Source organism: Panulirus ornatus, chromosome 33, assembly GCF_036320965.1.
Source record: "Panulirus ornatus isolate Po-2019 chromosome 33, ASM3632096v1, whole genome shotgun sequence".
Classification (NCBI taxonomy): Eukaryota; Metazoa; Arthropoda; class Malacostraca; order Decapoda; family Palinuridae; genus Panulirus; species Panulirus ornatus.
In genome coordinates this window covers 12,608,735-12,629,004 of record NC_092256.1, presented here as the reverse complement: position 1 = coordinate 12,629,004, position 20,270 = coordinate 12,608,735, and the positions used below count along the sequence as shown (strand labels likewise).

General features: G+C 38.6%; 1 protein-coding gene across 2 annotated transcripts in view; it reads left to right on the top strand.

The window, feature by feature from the left end:
• Positions 1–20,270, top strand: part of LOC139759462 (uncharacterized) — a 42,357-nt gene that overhangs the window by 9,158 nt on the left and 12,929 nt on the right. For both annotated transcript variants that reach the window (XM_071681613.1, XM_071681612.1), the window contains exons 6-9: positions 2,027–2,132; positions 5,590–5,759; positions 6,861–12,761; positions 18,311–18,440. In XM_071681613.1, the coding sequence (XP_071537714.1) occupies positions 2,027–2,132; positions 5,590–5,759; positions 6,861–12,761; positions 18,311–18,440 (6,307 nt within the window). The remainder of the gene's footprint in view (positions 1–2,026; positions 2,133–5,589; positions 5,760–6,860; positions 12,762–18,310; positions 18,441–20,270) is intronic.

Genomic DNA, 20,270 nt, shown 5'->3' with positions numbered 1-20,270 from the left:
GTTGAGGGACAAGTTAGTTGGGATGTGGGTTTGAATGGAGAAAAACTAGAGGAAGTGAAGTGTTTTAGGTATCTGGGAGTGAACTTCAAAGCAAATGGAACCTTGGAAGTGGAAATGAGTCATAGCATGGGGGAGGGGGTGAGGCATGGGCTGTAGATAGGGTTGTATGGAGGAGGGTGGATGAATTGGAAATGAAATGATTGAGGACAAAATGTGGTGTGAGGTGCTTGATTAAGTAATGAAAGGGTAAGAGATGTGTGGAAATAAAAGAGTGTGGTTGATGGTTCTGAAGAGGGTGAGTTAAAATGGTTTGGACATATGGAGAGAATGAGTGAGAAAAGGTTGACAAAGGATTTATGTGTCTGAGGTGGATGGAACATGGAGAGGCAAGAGACCAGATTGGAGGTGGAAAGATAGAGTGAAACAAATTTTGAGCAATTGGGGCCTGAGCATACAGGAGGGTGAGAGGTGTGCAAGGAATAGCGTGAATTGGAACAATGTGATTTACCTAGGTTGACATGCTGCCAATGGACTGAACCGGGGCATGTGAAACGTGTAGGGTAACCCATGGAAAGGTCTATGGGGCCTGGATGTGGATAGGGAGCTGTGGTTTTAGTTCATTATATATGACAATTAGAGAGCGAGTGTGAACAAATGTGGCCTTTGCAGGGGGTGGCAATGTTGTTTCCTGTGGGGCAGGGTAGCACCAGGAATGGATGAAGGCAAGTCAGTAAATGTGAATAAGAGCAAGGTTATTAGGTACAGTATGGTTGAGGGACAAGTCAGTTGGGAGGTAAATTTGAATGGAGAAAAACTGGAGGAAATGAAGTGCTTTAGATATCTGGGAGTGGATTTAGTAGCGGATGGAGTCATGGAAGCGGAAGTGAGTCACAAGTTAGGGGAGGGGGCAAAGGTCCTGGGAGCGTTGAAGAATGTGTGGAAGGTGAGAATGTTATCTCAGAAAGCAAAAATGGGTATATTTGAAGGAATAGTGGTTCCAACAATATTATATGGTTGCGAGGCATGGGCTATAGATAGGGTTGTGCGGAGGAGGGTGGATGTGTTGGAAATGAGATGTTTGAGGACAATATGTGGTGTGAGGTGGTTTAATTAAGTAATGAAAGGGTAAGAGAGATGTTTGATGATAAAAAGAGTGTGGTTGAGAGAGCAAAAGAGGGTGTATTGAAGTGGTTTGGTCACATGGAAAGAATGAGTGAGGAAAGATTGACAAAGAGGATATATGTGTCAGAGGTGGAGGGAACAACGAGAATTGGGAGACCAAATTGGAGGTGGAAAGATGGAGTGAAAAAGATTTTGAGTGATTGGGGCCTGAACATACAGAAGGATGAAAGGTGTGCAAGGAATAGAGTGAATTGGAACGATGTGGTATACGAGGGTTGACGTGCTGTCAATGGATTGAACCAGGGCATGTGAAGCGTCAGGGGTAAACCATGGAAAGTTTTGTGGGACGTGGATGTTGAAAGAGAGCTATGGTTTCAGTGCATTACACCAACAGCTAGAGAATGAGTGTGAATGTGGCCTTTGTTGTCTTTTCCCAGCGCTACGTTGCACACTCGCGGGGAGGGGGTCATTTCATGTGTGGTGAGTTGGCAACGGGAATAGATGAAGGCAGCAAGTATGAATATGTACTTGTGAATATATGTATATGTCTGTGTATTTATTTATATGTATACATTGAAATGTATAGGTATGCATATGTGCGTGTGTGGGCATTTATGTATATACATGTATACGTGGTTGGGTTGGGCTATTCTTTTGTTTGTTTCCTTGTGCTACCTCACTAACGCGGGAGACGGTGATAAAGTATAATGAAAAAATAATAAACCGGAACATAGGACATGAAAAAAATGAATATGTGTTCACATTGACTTCTACGAAATATGGTTGTGCTTTCTCTCTGTTTAATGTTTAATTCATAGGATGTTCATCTTTTATGCCGTTACACAGATATTTCTAATAGTGTTTTATATACGTTCTCTCTCTTTCATACATTCTCTCTCAATAGACCAAGGCTGATGATAGTGGATCAGAGACAGGGTCAGAGTCTATGCTTATGTTGAATGACTCAGAGGAGAGACCTATATCCCCAGTAATCGGTCATCATCTACCAGGTAAGATGTTTTTGTAGATGTGGATCTTTTTATTTCAATGCTTAGCCATAGTTATAAGGCTGGTTCATGCTTTTATTATTGTTGATTTTTTCTTTATCACACTTTTGTATTTGTAATTAGGTTTTGAAGACTCAAGGTCATTAACTGGTAATCTTGTATCCTTAACTTCTTAACCAGGCATTAGAATTTTTTTTATCCTTTTGAAAAATAGGTGTTTTTCAGAAAAAGAAAGTTTTTCAGGAAATGAACGGACATAAGATTTAGATGAATATAAAAAACACATGATATAGGCATCTGCTTACCTTGGGAAATATAACAAACTTTTATTGGAAATATATTTGCTGAGATAGGAATGAGTGCTGCAGAGATTCAACAGGTAATGTTTCCACTACCTCATGTGTTTAATGGTTTGATGTTCTTATCTCAGTTTGTAACTTAATGTTATGCATTTTCTGTACAAAGACCTTTTCTTTTACAGTTTCTGTATTCATTTTGCATTGTTTACTATACATCCTATAAGATGAAAGGTGTAGTAACTACTTTCAAACTTTGTCATTTTTTGCATACTCTTTCCCCTATGTATTGCATATCTTTTCTTCATAAAGAACATTTATTTTCCAATATTTTACTGCATTTGCAATATTTATTTGTTTATTTCATATCTTTTAAGAAATGAGATATAGTACATCACTCAAAGTTTTTAATTTTTTTCCTTTTTTCTGTGTACATAATACATATTTTCTCTTCAAAAAGAACAGTAAAATTTTGAGAGTATAGACTCACTTTTTGGCTTGAGAAGACATGGGACAAGTTTCCTTGGTCTGCAGTCTCATGACAGTTATTAACCCAACATATCTAGCATGACAAGAATTTTATTGCTGCTACCTATTGTACCTGTATCTCTGGTGCCCATTCATTCTGAAAACTCCCTCAAGGGGGTGCCTTCAGCAAAGGAGTCTCCATAGTTGGTGACCTCCATTGCCGCCTCTTGGCCTCTAGTGCCTAAAGCTTAACAGGACACTGGGACAGGGCAATTTAATGCAATTTTTACAGAGGCTCTTTAGTAATGTTCGTGCTGACTTTTTGTACCTTATGTGTCAACTTAGTGTTCCATGCAACTACTACGTAATGCTCCCATTTAATGTTCTTACTACTAATACCTAATTTTTCTACATGATATTATTGTCTAATGTTCATACCTACTACTTATACCTAATATTTCTACCTATTGCTCTTGTCTTCTGTTCCTACCTACTACTTCTATCTGTTGCTTCTACTGTTCTGCCAAAAGACAGGGTTAGCATATTATTCTCCACAGAAAAATCTAGTTATGAAGCATGAGTTGTGTGAGTTATGTGTTAAGTGTTAGGCATCACAAGGAAAGATTGTATGTTTGTGGACATAATGCTAGCAGTCCACCTGTGAGTGATGGTGTAAAAATTTATTTGATATTCAACAATATTTACAGTACTTAGAGTCGTTTTGAAATATTTATACGTTTATGTTCATATGTGTCTGAGGTGAAGGGAACGAGGAGAAGCGGGAGACCAAATTGGAGGTGGAAGGATGGAGTGAAAAAGATTTTGAGCAATCAGGCCTGGTCATACAGGAGTGTGAGAGGTATGCAAGGAATAGAGTGAATTGGAATGATGTGGTATACCTGGGTCGATGTGCTGTCAGTAGACTGAACCAGGGCATGTGAAACATCTGGGGTAAACCATAGAAAGGTCTATGGGGCCTGGGTGTGGATAGGGAGCTGTGATTTGGTGCATGACACATGACAGCTAGAGAGTGAGTGAGAATGAATGTGGCATTTTTTGTCTGTTTTCCTGGCACTACCTTGCTGAAGCGGTGGGTAGCGACACTATTTCCTGTGTGGGGTAGTGACAGGAATGAGTGAAGGCAAGTATGAACATATTTACTTTTATTATGTATTTATTATACTTTGTCGCTGTCTCCCGCATTAGCAAGGTAGCACAAGGAAACAGACGAAAGAATGGCCCAACCCACCCACATATACATGTATATACATAAACGTCCACACATGCATAGATACATACCTATACATTTCAACGTGTACATACATATACATACACAGACATATACTTATATACCCATGTACATATTCATACATGAATATGTACACGAATATATACATATGTATGTATATGTTGATATGTATATGTACTTGTATGGGCATTTGTGTATATGTATGTGTCTATGAGTGGATGGGCCATTCTTCGTCTGTTTCCTGGCGCCACCTCACTGACACGGGAAACATTGATTAATTATAATACATTTGATATGAATTACCTGTACATCTTGCAAGATGAGAGGAGTAGCAACTACTTGCGTACTCTCTTTCATGTATATGTAATGCACATAATTAGGGATGGGTTTTGACATCTTATGCTTCATCAGTTTACCAATCACCTTACTGGTCAGTCTAGTTTGACCAGACCCAGCATTTTGGAGAGTGATGGCATTAGCATGAAGCATGAAAAATTGCCTAGATGGTGGACTTATTCTGCCAGAACACCTTGAAAAATCACGAGTAGACAAGTTTTATTGCATTCAAACAAGAAAATGGGTCTTTTCTTATTAGGACAACCATTTAGTTGCTGGTAGAGGAGAAATATCAGCTGGAACAGAAACACCAAACTGGTATGAAAAAGAAAATCCATTAATCTGAACATCTTTTATTCCCGAAGGTTTTATATTCAAAGTTTTTACGTATCTTTCTTTTTGTTGGTGTAAGAAGAATCTCCTCCAATCTGAACCTAGCTTTGCCTCACATTTAACTGAATACTTAGGATATCTAGGACATTCCTTCTATATAGCACCAGCTAGTACATTTACACCAGATTGGATTTTTTATCTGAGAAGCAGATTTTCTCAGTGAATGCTCTTTATTTATATTTATATGAAATATCTATAAGTATGGAAAGAAAGGAAAAATTCTGTGAAAAAGATTCCTAGTGTTACCCAGGAATCAATTTAAAGGCTTCTGTGACCCAAGGCTGCACTGCACCTAGTACAGTGGAGTGAAAAGTTTCTTTATGAGACCATACTCCCAGTGATACAGCCTCTTCAGAGGTGACTTTTCACTCGTGGTGTAACCTCCTGCAGGTGGAGCCTATTAACATCAGAGTTACCCAGTTATTGAATGCTTGTGTTATAGGGGAGAAAAAAGTATTATACTGATCTTATGAACAGGAGCTAATGAGAATAAAACTTGATCAAAGTGATTTAGATATGTAATAATATCAAAATTAACAATAGGTAAGCACTTATGTATTCATATCTAACCTCTGCTTTACGTCTCCTTTTCCCTTGAATTACACTTTGAGAATGGCTCCTGTTTTTACTTTCTGTTGATTGAATTTTTGTATTTGTCTTTTTCTTGTGCATAAGTAATGACTGAAATTTCTGTATGTATATTAAATTTTTTTTTCAGACTTTGTACCAGAAACCCCTGTAACTGCTAATGTACACTCAACTGCATCCAGCAGCAATACAAAATCATATGTTCCAGAGTCACCCTCAATCTCACAAAGTACACCTCTCCCTCAGAAGAATAGCAAAATGACTTTGTTCAGTTCTCCAGGCAGTGTATCTGCTATACAGGTTAGCATTATTTAAATTGGTTTGAATATATGTTGATAAAAGTAAGTGTAGTATAAAACCTTTTATGTAAGCTTGAACTTGTGTTTTAACTCAGGCTGACTTCTTATTAATACAGTTTTATGAGTTTGTAAGCCAGGATGCTGCTGTAGACCAATTTTGAAATGTTAGCCTTAGTTAAAGGCAGGAATTATAAAATACCATTTTCTTTTTGTGCAAGGTGTTAATTTTCAGGAATAATTTTTTCTCCTACTTTTGTGTTGACACTAATGCTTTTTGTGTGGCTTGCTAACTTAACTATTATCAATAAGCACTTTGAAAATTGGTATGCTGTGCAAACAGAAAAGCATGAATGTATGCAGATGAGGCCATTGTTCATCAGTTCCTGATGCTACCTCACTGAGGCAGGAGAAAAATTGACGTAGAAAAAAAATGTGCATAGGTGCATTTATCAGTAGAGCTTGGTTGTGTATAGGGAGTAATGGTTTCAGTGCAATACAAATTGTGGCTAGAGAATGGATATAAGCTACTGTGGCCTTTCTTCATCTATTTCTGGCACTCCATTGCTAATGCAGGAAATGGAGTTCACATAAAAGAAAAATTAAGAAGAAAGATGTATGTTTTTGTGTGTTGTATATGATGAGTGCATGAATTTTCTTTCTTTTTTTATGGATTGCATGGTAGGGGAGATAGATGCAAAGGTCTTAGAGTGTGTATTTTGCTCACTACTTGTATGTTGGCAAACGTTTTCCTTGTCTGCCTCGCTTGTCCCTTCACTCCTCTTGCTCGTTTTATAATGCTTTTTTTTTCTGCAGCTACTCTTTTGGCATATAGATTTCTTTTTGGTTTTGTTAATGTGCTGAGTTGTAACATCAGTAACATAGGAAAAGCACCCTTATTTGCATATATCTAGTCTCTAGCCATCATATATTATGTACCAAAGCCAGGGTCTCCATACTATCATTCTCTGTTAAGTTACCACGTTTTAAAGCCCCTCTCATTTACATCTGTTAGAATACAGATACAAGACTAGAATTTTTCTTTGTGATTTAAATTTAGATTATTTTGTTTATAAAAGCTGTACTCATATCTCACCTTTTACAGAATCTAGTGGAAGATGAGGATAGCTTCTTCTTTGACCCATCACAACAACCGAAAGAAAAAGCAGCCAACACATCTGATACAGGTAGAATAGATGGTTTAAACACTGAAGGATATAATAGTGATGAGAGTACTGATATTGAAGATGATTTTGGTCCTACACTTTTGTTTGCTGATAATGAAGATAGTAAAAAAGAAGATGAATCTGATACTTCCAAAGATCCCAGCAAAAATGAAGATGCCCCTGAGACTTCTGAAGATTGTAGCAGAAATTATGAGGATACTTTTAAGGGTGTTGTTGGGAATGTACCTCTCTCAGAGGTAGAGGATTCATCCAAAGACAAGGACATGAAAATCAGAGGAGAGAATGAGAAAGGATGGAATAGTGATGGTAGCACTGATAGTGAGGAAGACATTTTCAGACAGGCAACCCAAACGTTCTCCATTCAAGACAAAACTCCAAGAGTGTTAGGAAATGATGACACTGTAAATAACATATCACCAGCTCTAAAGAATTATGATAATACACAGGAAATTATGGAAGCTTTTGGTGACACTGATGATGAGACAATGTTACCTACACAGCTATTTGTGGCAAAGGAAAGTCCTCCAAATAAGAAATTTCAAGAACTGGATGATGATATATCCACTCAGCTATTTGTGGCAAAGGAAAATCCTCCAAATGAGGAATTTCAAGAACTGGATGACGATATACCCACTCAGTTATTTGTAGCAAAAGAAAGTCCTCCAAATAAGAAATCTCAAGAACTGGATGATGATATACCCACTCAGTTATTTTTAACAAAAGAAAGTCCTCCAAATAAGAAATCTCAAGAATTGGATGATGATATACCCACTCAATTATTCTATGACAATGAAGATGAAGTTGTATTTAAGAAACCCATTGCCAAAGCACCCAAAAATAAGAGGAGACTTACAGACTTTTCAAGTACCAGTAAGAGTTTTGATGATGATAATCCAGATGATTTACTGGAAACTGCCAATGCTGCTATACTAGATACTCCTACACAGCCATATTCATGTGATGACCAGCACCAGCCATCAACTACAAGCTCAAGTGATGAAGGTCTCTTAGATGCTCCAACCTTGCCCTTTGATGATTCTGCATCAACTTATGAATTTCAGCTACCTCGCAAAACAGTACAAAAAGATAAATACAGGGTTAAATGTGGTGAAGATGATGAAATAGATGATTTATTCAACCAGCCAACTCAACCATTTTTACCTAATGATGATGCTGATACTCTTGAGGAGGATATACCTACCCAGTATTTTGACCCAACACCAAAAAATGAAACCCCTGAGAAAGGGGAAAGTGACATCAAAGTGGATAGATCTAATCAGCCTACCCAAATATTTTCAGCACCTAAAGATGATAGTGTTGTGGAATGTAATGCTCCAGCTGAGCTAGAAAACATTGGCAGTAGAGATAGCTCATGTAACAAAACTAATGTCACTTCTCTAATTCTCTCTCCAATGAATGTCAAAGAACAAGCCGAGGATCATGGTAATGAGGATGATTTACCCCCAACGCAGATATTTTCAGCACCCAAGGATGGTGCTGACATAGATAGTAATGCTCCAACACAACTTTCAGAGGTAAAGTCTGTTCTTCACTGTGAAGATAGGAACATTCAGGAAGGCACAAGCAAAGTTGATGCCAGGTCTCAGCTAGTAGTACCTGCATCACACATTAAAAGACAGATGGAGGTACATAGTGATAATGATGACGATCTACCCCCAACACAGATATTTTCATCTCCTAAAGATTATGCTAATGTGGATGGTAATGCTCCAACACAGCTTTTTGATGTAGAATCTGCTCTTCACTCGGAAAGTAGAATCACAGAGGAAGGCACAAACAAAGTTGATATGACATCTCAGGTAGTTTCACCTGTGGTACACATGAAAGCACAAACTGAGGTTGATGTAAATGAGGATGATCTACCCCCAACACAGATATTTACTGCACATTCTCCATCAAAGCAGGCACCAGATCCAACAGTAATAGAAGATACTGTGTCTCTGGTTCAGCCAATTTTATGTGAAGCCAGTTCGGAAAGTAAAGGTGTGTCGAGTGCAAATGCCATCAAAGTGTCGAGGAAGTGCCTGGCTGATGATAATATTGACTCACAAGCTTCTACTTTAGTATTAAGGGAATCATCTCTGAGTGAGAGTGAGGATGATGACAGTGCACTTACACAACCATTGACTGATGATGGCAATAACAATAAAAGTGATACTCCTCCAGTGTCATTGTCTAGTGATTCAAAGGAGAGTAAGGAACCACCACCTAGTAGTATTCAGGTCTGGGATGAACTAGATGCTGATGCAACACAGGACATTTCCATTGATGGTGTTGTGGGCATTGATGAAACATGTGTATGTACCACAGTATCATTGTCTGGTGCAGAACAAAAGGATAACCTTGAAAATAGTGCCCTGAATGACTCTGCTTCTGATGTCTCGGAAACACTGCTGAATGACAGGCAGTTAGGAGATGAGGAGGAAGTTATTCTCTCTGATTTTAAGAATGACAGTAGTCATTCTGGACCAGTCTCAGAATATCTTCCCAATTGTCCAGACTCAGAAAGAATTGAATCAGTTCAGGATCAAAAGGATGAAGAAGGAATAAAAGACCTTGAGATGGATCATATGGAAGCTGAGAAGAAAGAACAGACAAGAAAGTGCATTAATGAGGCAGTTGAGGAAGACACTTACAATTCAGGTGAAAGCACTGATGTTGAAGATTATTTGCTACCCTTACAAGATGATATAATACCAGTAACAAAAGATAACATCACTGTAACACAAGGTAATGAAAAGTCACATGTTGAGCTGAGTTCCAGTTCTGACATTCTTGGAAACAAAGTCTGTTCCTCTCTGTGCAAAGAATCACCTGAAGTAGGTCCAAAACAGCAAAATAGTGTGTTACCCCCTACAGTTTCACTAAAAGTTAGTCAGGAGACAATTAATAAAGAAGCAGACACTCTCAAAAAGTCTTTCCAATTTAAACGTGTATCCAAAATGGTCCCTGTTGTGTCATCACCAGATCATAGAGCCTCTGCTCAGAACCAGTCTACCCATGATTCTTGTATGTCTGTTGATTTTTCACTTTCAAACATCAGTTTTGCCGATAGTGAGGACAGTAAAAGTCAAGAAACAATTTCTGATGATATGCAAGCTCCAGAAAAAGAAGGAAAAGTATTAGAGCATCATAGAGATATTATTGACAGTGGTAGTGATAATGACAACAGTGTTCATAACTTTTCTCAGAGGTTATTTGATTTGCCTCCAGATGAAGGTGCAGGCACTGGAAATACCTCAAAGGATGAAAAGATACCCAGCAATGAAAGGAAGACTTTGGAAGATAGGGAAGTGGTTGAGAAGTTAAAGGGGAAGAACACAAAGGCTGCCCGAGAAGTGATACAGAAGGATATGGTTATGATTGAAGGAAAAGCTGAAGAACAGGAAAACATAGGGAAAGTTTTTGTAAAGGATGTTGCACATGAGAATAAAAGAAAGGTGCCAGATTATGAAGAATTGGGTTTTGAAAAATTTTTGATTTCAGAAAATGGAAGCATGTCTGGTAATATTTCGGTTAATGACAGATCTACCGCAGTTACTCCTAAAAGAAATAAAGGGCTTAAACCAACTGCAGGTGTGCAGTCGCATTTAACTTATGAGAATGAGACTGACAGTAGCACTAATTCAGAAAGAAGCCCAAGAAGTGAATCTACTGATCATTCAGGAAATAAAAACGATGAAAATGATAGTTTTTCAGGATTTGAAAAGTCTCCCAAGAATGAAGAAAGTAGTGACATAAATAGGCACAAGGATGACAAAAACAAAGAAAAATCTGATTTTAGATCAGAAAATGTGCAAGATTTAGAAGAAAGTACCAAAGGGGAAGATAACTTGCTTTTGAAAACAAAAGAATTTGATATGCTAGAGACATCATCTGGTGGCTTTTTTGATAGAAATGCAGAAGTGAAGCAACAGTCAGACTATGGGTTGATTGTAATGAAGACAAATGAAACTGACAGGCATTCAGTAAGCATATGCCAGAGAAAGAGAGGAGGCAAAGATGAAATGAGTGAATTGCCTGATCACAAAGTTGAAGAAAATGTATTGTCTGCAAGGGACAAGAGGAAAAGGAATGAAAGCATGAAGTTGAAAGTTGTAAAGCAAAATAAAGTAAAACAGAGGACAAGATCAAATGATAAAGACACAGATAGTGAAATATCAAGTAGAAACTCCTCTACATCCAGAGATAGTGTAGATGAAGTAACCTTAGAGGATGTCTCAGACATTTGCCATAGTGGTCGTAGAAGAAAAAATTCTGATGCCAGCACTCTCAGTAGCTTAAGTCATCTCAGTAGCAGTAGCAATCAGAATGCAGATACAGCAGCTGATGATGAAAGTGGATCTTCTGTAAGAAAGAATTGGAGGACAAGGACCAAGTATCAATTCTCAGATACTGAAATCTCGAGTCGAAACTCCTCCAGTTCTAGAGACAGTGTGGGTGATGTAACACTAGATGATGTCCAAAACATCCGTCGCAGTAATCGTAGAAGAAACATTTCTGGTACTAGCACTCAAAGCAGCATGAGCCACCTCAGTAGTAGTAGTAGTCACAGCGAAGCTAGAAGTGCAGCTACAGCCTTAAGGGTCTCACCGAAAAGTACAGTTAAAAGGGGGAGAAGGAGTAAGAGGTCTAGTTTTGGTAGAATTAATGTACCATCCCAAGAAACTGAAGAAAAAGATGATAAGATCAGTAGCTGCTCAGAAAAGAGTAGTATAGAATCAGACATCAGCACAAATACTTCTAGGAAGAAAACTAGCCAAAAAGGAAAAAGTAAAGGAGTGACAAGAAGATCATGCAGAAACCTAGGAAGTACTGACATTATTGATGTAAAGAAAATAGAGGTCATAACTCCAAAAACGGAAATAAGTTCTTTGCCCAAGGAAACTGAAGGTCTTACTTATGGACAAACTAGGAGTCGTAGAAGTCAAAAGGAACTTAAAAAGTTCTCCCCTAACAAAGATATAGAGGCTGAAGCATTGAAAGGAACTTCAGGCAGAATTGGAGAGAGAAGAAGGAAGTCTGATGTTTTACAAATTATATCAGAGCCAACTAAGAGATTGCCTCCTAGAAGAGCAAGGAGATCAGCCATGCCTAATCTGTTTGTTTCTACTTCAGTAATGAATGATGAAGAAGTGGAAATAGTTCCAGCACGGAAGAGAAGTACTCTAGGATTAAGTTTTGACAATGATGATCATAAAAACAAAACAGAAATGCTACAGATTTCCAAAAGGGAATCCAGGTCTTCTGTGTCTAAGGCCAAGGTTGTGAAACAAAATGAAGCTTCGATAATCATGCAAGAGGCAGACACTTGCTCAAATGAGACAAAACATCCAGAAGCAGTACAAAACTCTCGCAAGAGTAGGTCCAGTATTGCCACATCACAACTTACTGGACAGCAAGATCCTGTTGTTCCAAAGAAGCCAAAGCTTAGTACAATTCCAGAAAAGAGTAAAGATGAAGAAAGCAGAGATACTGTAGGATTAGGCAGAAGGATACAGAAGAGAGCTCCAAGATCACAAAAAGGTGTCTTTGAAGAAGATGCAGGAGAAAGTAAAAGTAAAGTAGATAATCTGGTACAGGGTCTTGAGAAAAAACGTTCAAAGCGAGGGCAGTTACTTACAGCGGAATGGAGTGATGAGAGCACTGCAGCTGAGACTGGTTCAAGTCGTTCTTCAAGTCAGTCCAGTGAGGATAGTCATGTTTGTCGGAAATCCAAGAGGAAGCGGGGCAGTGATAATTCCATGGAGGAGTTACTGTCAACTCCCAAATCTTCAAGAAGTGGCAGAAGTAGAATGGTAGGTATATTTTTGATATGCATTACCTATGTTATCACATCATCCTTGCTGTCTGATGTTAATTTTGTGCTAAACCAGCAAAGGCTATTGGTGTCCAGTTTCGTTGGTTTCCTACATCTCCAGATATCTTAACTCTCATTGTGCCTCTTTACCCCTCCATCTCAAACATATTTTCCCTTTACTTTTGCTGAACTGAAGAAAGAAGAGATGGTGAAAGCCCCGTGTAAGATGAAATGTGGCAAGGCAGCTGGAGTGGATGGTATTGTAATTGAATTTTCCTAAAATAAAAGCGGATAACTGTGTTGTTGATTATTTTTTTAGGATTTTTACTCTATGTGTATGGATCATGGTGAGGTGCATGAGGATTGGCAGAATGCTTGTATAGTGCCATTTTATAGAGGCCAGGGGGATAGAGGTGAGTATTTGAATTACAAAGGTATAAGTTTGTTGAGGGAACTTGGCTAAGTTTTTTGGAAGAGTAGTGATTGAGAGGATGGAGGAATAGTGTGGTTTGAGGAGTGGTAGATGTGTAGATCATGTCTTTGCATTGAGAAATGTGTATTAAAAATACTTAGAGAAACAGGAGGACTTACCTGTGGCAGTTATGAATCTGTAGAAAGTATATGATAGGGTTGATAGAGATGATTTGTGGAAGGTGTTACAAATATATGTTGGGGGGAAAGCAATTAGAAGCTGTGAGGAGTTTTTATCAAGAGAGAAAGGTGTTTGTGCCAATAGGGAAAGAGGAAGGTGAGTGGTTTCAGATGAAAGTGGTTCTGGGACAGGTGTGTGTGATGTTATCATGGGTGTTTAATTTGTTTATGGATGTGATGATGAGGAAGGTAAATGTAAGGGTCATGAAGAGAGGGGAAGTTATGCAGTGTGTAGGGGTGAAGGAACCTGGAAAATGAATAGGAACATGAATGTTAGCCGAGGATTATTTAGTTTAGACAACATCATCTTACATTTATTTCATAGTCACTTGTGCAAGAAGGTCAATGACCTAACACACCTGTAGTAACCTGAGTATTAGGGTTGGGTTTTGTTACCTGAGTGTCCCCTGACTCCACGTGAGTTACCATCTACCCTTATTGTTTGCTTCATTATGTGTAAGATGTCATCTTGTTAACATCTGGTGTGTCTGTATATTTTCCTCCATCTGTGATTTGTTACCATTTGCTTCTGAATGGGTATGTTTGAAGGAATAGTGGTTCCAACAATGCTGTATGGCTGCGAGGCGTGGGCTATGGATAGAGTTGTGCGGAGGAGGGTGGATGTGCTGGAAATGAGATGTTTGAGGAAAATATGTGGTGTGAGGTGGTTTGATTGAGTAAGTAATGTAAGGGTAAGAGAGATGTGTGGAAATAAAACGAGTGTGGTTGAGAGAGCAGAAGAGGGTGTTTTGAAATGGTTTGGTCACATGGAGAGAATGAGTGAGGAAAGATTGACCAAGAGGATATATGTGTCAGAGGTGGAGGGAACAAGGAGAAGTGGGAGACCAAATTGGAGGTGGAAAGATGGAGTGAAAAAGATTTTGAGTGATCGGGGCCTGAACATGCAGGAGGGTGAAAGGCGTGCAAGGAATAGAGTGAATTGGATCGATGTGGTATACCGGGATCGACGTGATGTCAATGGATTGAGCCAGGGCATGTGAAGCGTCAGGGGTAAACCATGGAAAGTTGTGTGGGGCCTGGATGTGGAAAGGGAGCTGTGGTTTCGGGCATTATTGCATGACAGCTAGAGACTGAGTGTGAACGAATGGGGCCTTTGTTGTCTTTTCCTAGCGCAACCTCGCACACATGAGGGGGGAGGGGGATGGTATTCCATGTGTGGCAAGGTGGCGATGGGAATGAATAAAGGCAGACAGTGTGAATTGTGTGCATGGGTATGTATGTATGTGTCTGTGTGTGTATATATATGTGTACATTGAGATGTATAGGTATGTATATTTGCGTGTGTGGACGTGTATGTATATACATGTGTATGGGGGTGGGTTGGGCCATTTCTTTCGTCTGTTTCCTTGCGCTACCTCGCAAACGCGGGAGACAGCGACAAAGCAAAATAAATAAATAAAATATGCAGTGGAATTTATTAAAAAAAAGGGGGTGACTGTATTATTGACTGGTTGGTAAGGTTATTTAATGTATGTATGACTCATGGTGAGGTGCCTGAGGATTGGCGGAATGCGTGCATAGTGCCATTGTACAAAGGCAAAGGGGATAAGAGTGAGTGCTCAAATTTCAGAGGTATAAGTCTGTTGAGTATTCCTGGTAAATTATATGGGAGGGTATTGATTGAGAGGGTGAAGACATGTACAGAGCATCAGATTGGGGAAGAGCAGTGTGGTTTCAGAAGTGGTAGAAGATGTGTGGATCAGGTGTTTGCTTTGCAGAATGTATGTGAGAAATACTTAGAAAAGCAAATGGATTTGTATGTAGCATTTATGGATCTGGAGAAGGCATATGATAGAGTTGATAGATATGTGCTGTGGAAGGTATTAAGAATATATGGTGTGGGAGGCAAGTTGTTAGAAGCAGTGAAAAGTTTTTATCGAGGATGTAAGGCATGTGTACGTGAAAGAAGAGAGGAAAGTGATTGGTTCTCGGTGAATGTAGGTTTGCGGCAGGGGTGTGTGATGTCTCCATGGTTGTTTAATTTGTTTATGGATGGGATTGTTAGGGAGGTGAATGCAAGAGTTTTGGAAAGAGGGGCAAGTATGAAGTCTGTTGTGGATGAGAGAGCTTGGGAAGTGAGTCAGTTGTTGTTCGCTGATGATACAGCGCTGGTGGCTGATTCATGTGAGAAACTGCAGAAGCTGGTGACTGAGTTTGGTAAAGTGTGTGAAAGAAGAAAGTTAAGAGCAAATGTGAATAAGAGCAAGGTTATTAGGTACAGTATGGTTGAGGGTCAAGTCAGTTGGGAGGTAAGTTTGAATGGAGAAAAACTGGAGGAAGTAAAGTGTTTTAGATATCTGGGAGTGGATTTGGCAGCGGATGGAACCATGGAAGCGGAAGTGAATCATAGGGTGGGGGAGGGGGCAAAAATCCTGGGAGCCTTGAAGAATGTGTGGAAGTCGAGAACATTATCTTGGAAAGCAAAAATGGGTATGTTTGAAGGATTAGTGGTTCCAACAATGTTGTATGGTTGCGAGGCGTGGGCTATGGATAGAGTTGTGCGGAGGAGGGTGGATGTGCTGGAAATGAGATGTTTGAGGACAATGTGTGGTGTGAGGTGGTTTGATCGAGTAAGTAACGTAAGGGTAAGAGAGATGTGTGGAAATAAAAAGAGCGTGGTTGAGAGAGCAGAAGAGGGTGTTTTGAAATGGTTTGGGCACATGGAGAGAATGAGTGAGGAAAGATTGACCAAGAGGATATATGTGTCGGAGGTGGAGGGAACGAGGAGAAGTGGGAGACCAAATTGGAGGTGGAAAGATGGAGTGAAAAAGATTTTGTGTGATCGGGGCCTGAACATGCAGGAGGGTGAAAGGAGGGCAAGGAATAGAGTGAATTGGATCGATGTGGTATACCGGGGTTGACGTGCTGTCAGTGGATTGAAATCAGGGCATGTGAAGCGTCTGGGGTAAACCATGGAAAGCTGTGTAGGTATGTATATTTGCATGTGTGGACGTGTATGTATATACATGTGTATGGGGGGGGGTTGGGCCATTTCTTTCGTCTGTTTCCTTGCGCTACCTCGCAAACGCGGGAGACAGCGACAAAGCAAAAAAAAAAAAAAAAAAATATATATATATATATATATATATATATATATATATATATATATATATATATATATATATATATATATATATATATATATATCCCTGGGGATAGGGGAGAAAGAATACTTCCCACGTATTCCCTGCGTGTCGTAGAAGGCGACTAAAAGGGGAGGGAGCGGGTGGCTGGAAATCCTCCCCTCTCTTTTTTTTTAATTTTCCAAAAGAAGGAACAGAGAAGGGGGCCAGGTGAGGATTTTCCCTCTAAGGCCCAGTCCTTTGTTCTTAACGCTACCTCGCAAATGCGGGAAATGGCGAATCGTATGAAAAAAAAAAAAAAAAAAATATATATATATATATATATATATATATATATATATATATATATATATATATATACACAGTATATTATCCCTGGGGATAGGGGAGAAAAGATATTTCCCACGTACTCTCTGCATGTCATAAAGGGCGACTATAAGGGTTGGGAGTTTGGGGCTGGAAATCTCCCCCTCCAGTACTTACTTTTCCAAAAGAGGGAGGCTGGAAGGCGGCCAAGTGAGGATTTTTCCTCCAAGGTTTGGTCCTTTGTCCCTGACACTTACCTCGCTAATGTGGGAAATGGCGAATATAATTGGGAAAAAAATGAATATATTGCCTCATAATTGTGAAGTTCTTTTGACTTTTGCTACTTGAGATATAAATTGCAGAAGAGTAATGGATATGAACAAATGCCTGTTGTTGTATTCTCCATGTTTTATGTTTTCAAGGCTTGCAGGACAGTCCAATCTTGGAGAGAAATATAAGTTTTAAAGTTTGAAAAACTTTCTCCCTTAGGGTGTCAGCTATTTGGCATGTCTGTATTCCATCATCAAGGTTGGAATCAACAGTCAACTTTATGATGATATCATCACTGAATAGAGATTACTGATTGTTTGGTAAGCAGGCCCAGGCATAGCTGGCAGGCTGCAAGCACTGAATAAGTGTTTAAGCATTTACCTTACCAAGAGGCAAGGAATTAAGAAGTTTCTAATTCTGGGGGATCCTAGAGATCCTCTCAAGGCTTGAAGGACACCACCCTATACCATAACATATCTCATTGCCAAGGTACTTTACACCACTGGATGAAGTTAGGCAGGGTCACCAGCAAGAAGTATCTGACCTGATACGCAGTTCAGCAACCTGTTGATACCTGCATCGTGATATTGCTGGAATGGTAGGGCTCACCACATGTCTTGTTTTTTTAATTTTATCATGTTTCTTTCCAATACCAATCCTCTTCTGTAATTGTCGATCTGAAACTCATTAGGGATTGAGTCAGCCATAAGACTAATTTTCTTTTACATATTTCTGTAGACACCTTGGAGATTAACAGGTTTCATACTTCAAAACTTATGTTTATTTCTGCTGTTTACATTGACAATACATTTTACACTTTTCATAGATATATGTTGTTCCTCTTGTATGTAATTAATGTTCTGGTTTCTTGATATTCAATAACACAGTAACTACTGTTAGAGTTTCATTTACTTTCAGATTTTGTCTTCATTACCTGAAGAGGTAGATGAAGACATATGGATAGCAAGTCTTTATTTGTACCATCCTAGATGAAAAATGAATTAATAGTAAATGCTATTTAAATGTTTTAAAGTTTAGTGCTTGAAGTCTTCCATTCCACCATTTACTGCATCATCCGTCTTCAAACTGATTTTTAGAACATCTGTAACCATGACTCATGGAGGTGATGACATCAGTCTTGAATTATCTTTGATGTGTATTGTGTAAGTTTTTTTTTTTTTCTTTTTTTTATAACTGATCAGTATGTATTTGGCAGGGATCACCTTCTGTTAAGGACAGTTACCCATGGTCTCCATCCCAGAGACAGCAACAAGCCAACACCAGACCAAGAGTCCTCTTCACTGGCTATAAGGATGCTCAAGATGAAAAGATTGTCACTGACTTAGGTATGATGTGCAGCAGATTTTTTTGAAATCCCTTCATAGATTATTGATTATTTTCCAGTGTCTTGGCCCAGAAAGTATTCCAGCTACCACATTCCAGCTTGTGATTCAGTTTTTTATTGATTAGTACATTTTACTGTTGCCATTTTTAGAAACCTTTGAATATATGTTCAAAGTAATTGGTAATATTAAATTACTACACCCATCTTTCCAACTTGTGAAATTATTTACTGAAACTTTCAGCATTCCATGTCAGTGTTCTGTTTCACCACAGAATTTTATGCCCTGCTGAGCTTCCCTTCCATATACACATATGTGGTTGTGATATTTTTGCCAAATAGAAGCTACTTGCATTATTCATCTGTTTCCTGGAAACAGTGATTGGGTGTGATAAAAAAAAAAAGATACAAGGTACTTGCATTCATTCTTTACTCCTACTCATTGAAATCCATATACCTAAGAGCAAACTTGTGGGTATGACATGTCAAATCTGCTGTTTCCCACTGTCACAGCAAAAAAATGCATGTGCAAAACCTTCGGTAGCATTTTTATTGTTGACCCTTTTTAGACCATATGAAGGTAAAAATCTAGCAGCAGTACTTTGAAACATATACTGAAGAATTCTGCACATTTGCAAAGTAGGCACATCTCTGAAGTAGTTGTTTCTTCTTGCACTCAGATCAAATTTTTCATAAGGAAAGATTCAGCTGTAAAGGGGGTTGTTGAACTAATACATTAAGCCTGAAAAGTTGAGAGACTGGTTAAAGTGAGGAGAAACTGAAAGGAAAGGTTAGGAATGAGCTATTTTTGAAGGTTCTTGAGTTTAATCATGTGATATCAACATAAAGAACCTTGCCCCATCCCATTTTTAGGTTCTGCTAAACTGTGGAACCTTGTTGAGAAATGCCCAAATATCTTTCATTTCACTTCTAATAGTGGCCCCATGCACCTAACCTAATCTCCCATGTATAACCCCTTTCCTTGCTCTTGTAGGAAAAGCATTTTTAAGAATTATCCTGAAATATGACAAGGAACATACACCATCATATTTCATATATTTTAGGGAACTGGACAGTAAATATAAAAGGCAGATTGAATTGTCACAGAAGAAATGATGGTCTCACTTTTTTAGAATGATAGCAGATTTGAGTTGTATGTGCTCTTGTCTATTATCTCCTGAGAAGAGCTAAAAATGTGAAATTTATGTGCAAGAAGAAAAACATGTCCTGAAACAAAATCTGGATTGTGTGCCATTGTGTTATTGTTATTATTATTATTTTTTTTGTTACCATAATAGCTTTTTTTCACCCCCTAGAATTAAGCAATCATTGCCATTGTTTGCCACTGATGAAGCATCCCTTGGATGATGCCTGGCATAGCACATGAATTTGTGCTCACTAAATTTTTTACTTTTGATTGTTTCAGTATTGTATTCACAGATATTCTATAGTGATGTTGAATTGGAGAACAGTGGCATTATTCAGTGGCATAATCACTCAGGCTGACCTTTTTTTCCACCACAGATGACTAGATCAAAAAGGTCCTTGGCCTACTGCTGCTAATTTTGGCTCTTTAAAGGTATTTGATTGGACAGTGACCATCCAGAACAAAAATATTACAATGAATGGAAATTTTCTTCCAGTGGTCAGTCTGTGTGAAAATATCTGGGAGGCCTTATTTTGCTTTTTTTTTTTAACTATTTTATTTTTTCATTTATTATGAAGAGAGAGTTTTACTCTCATGTTGCCTTACATGTAATAATTTGTGAAGATATGAGATTTACAAAATGTCAGTTACTCATGATGAAAATCTTTAATAATCATATTTGTTCTA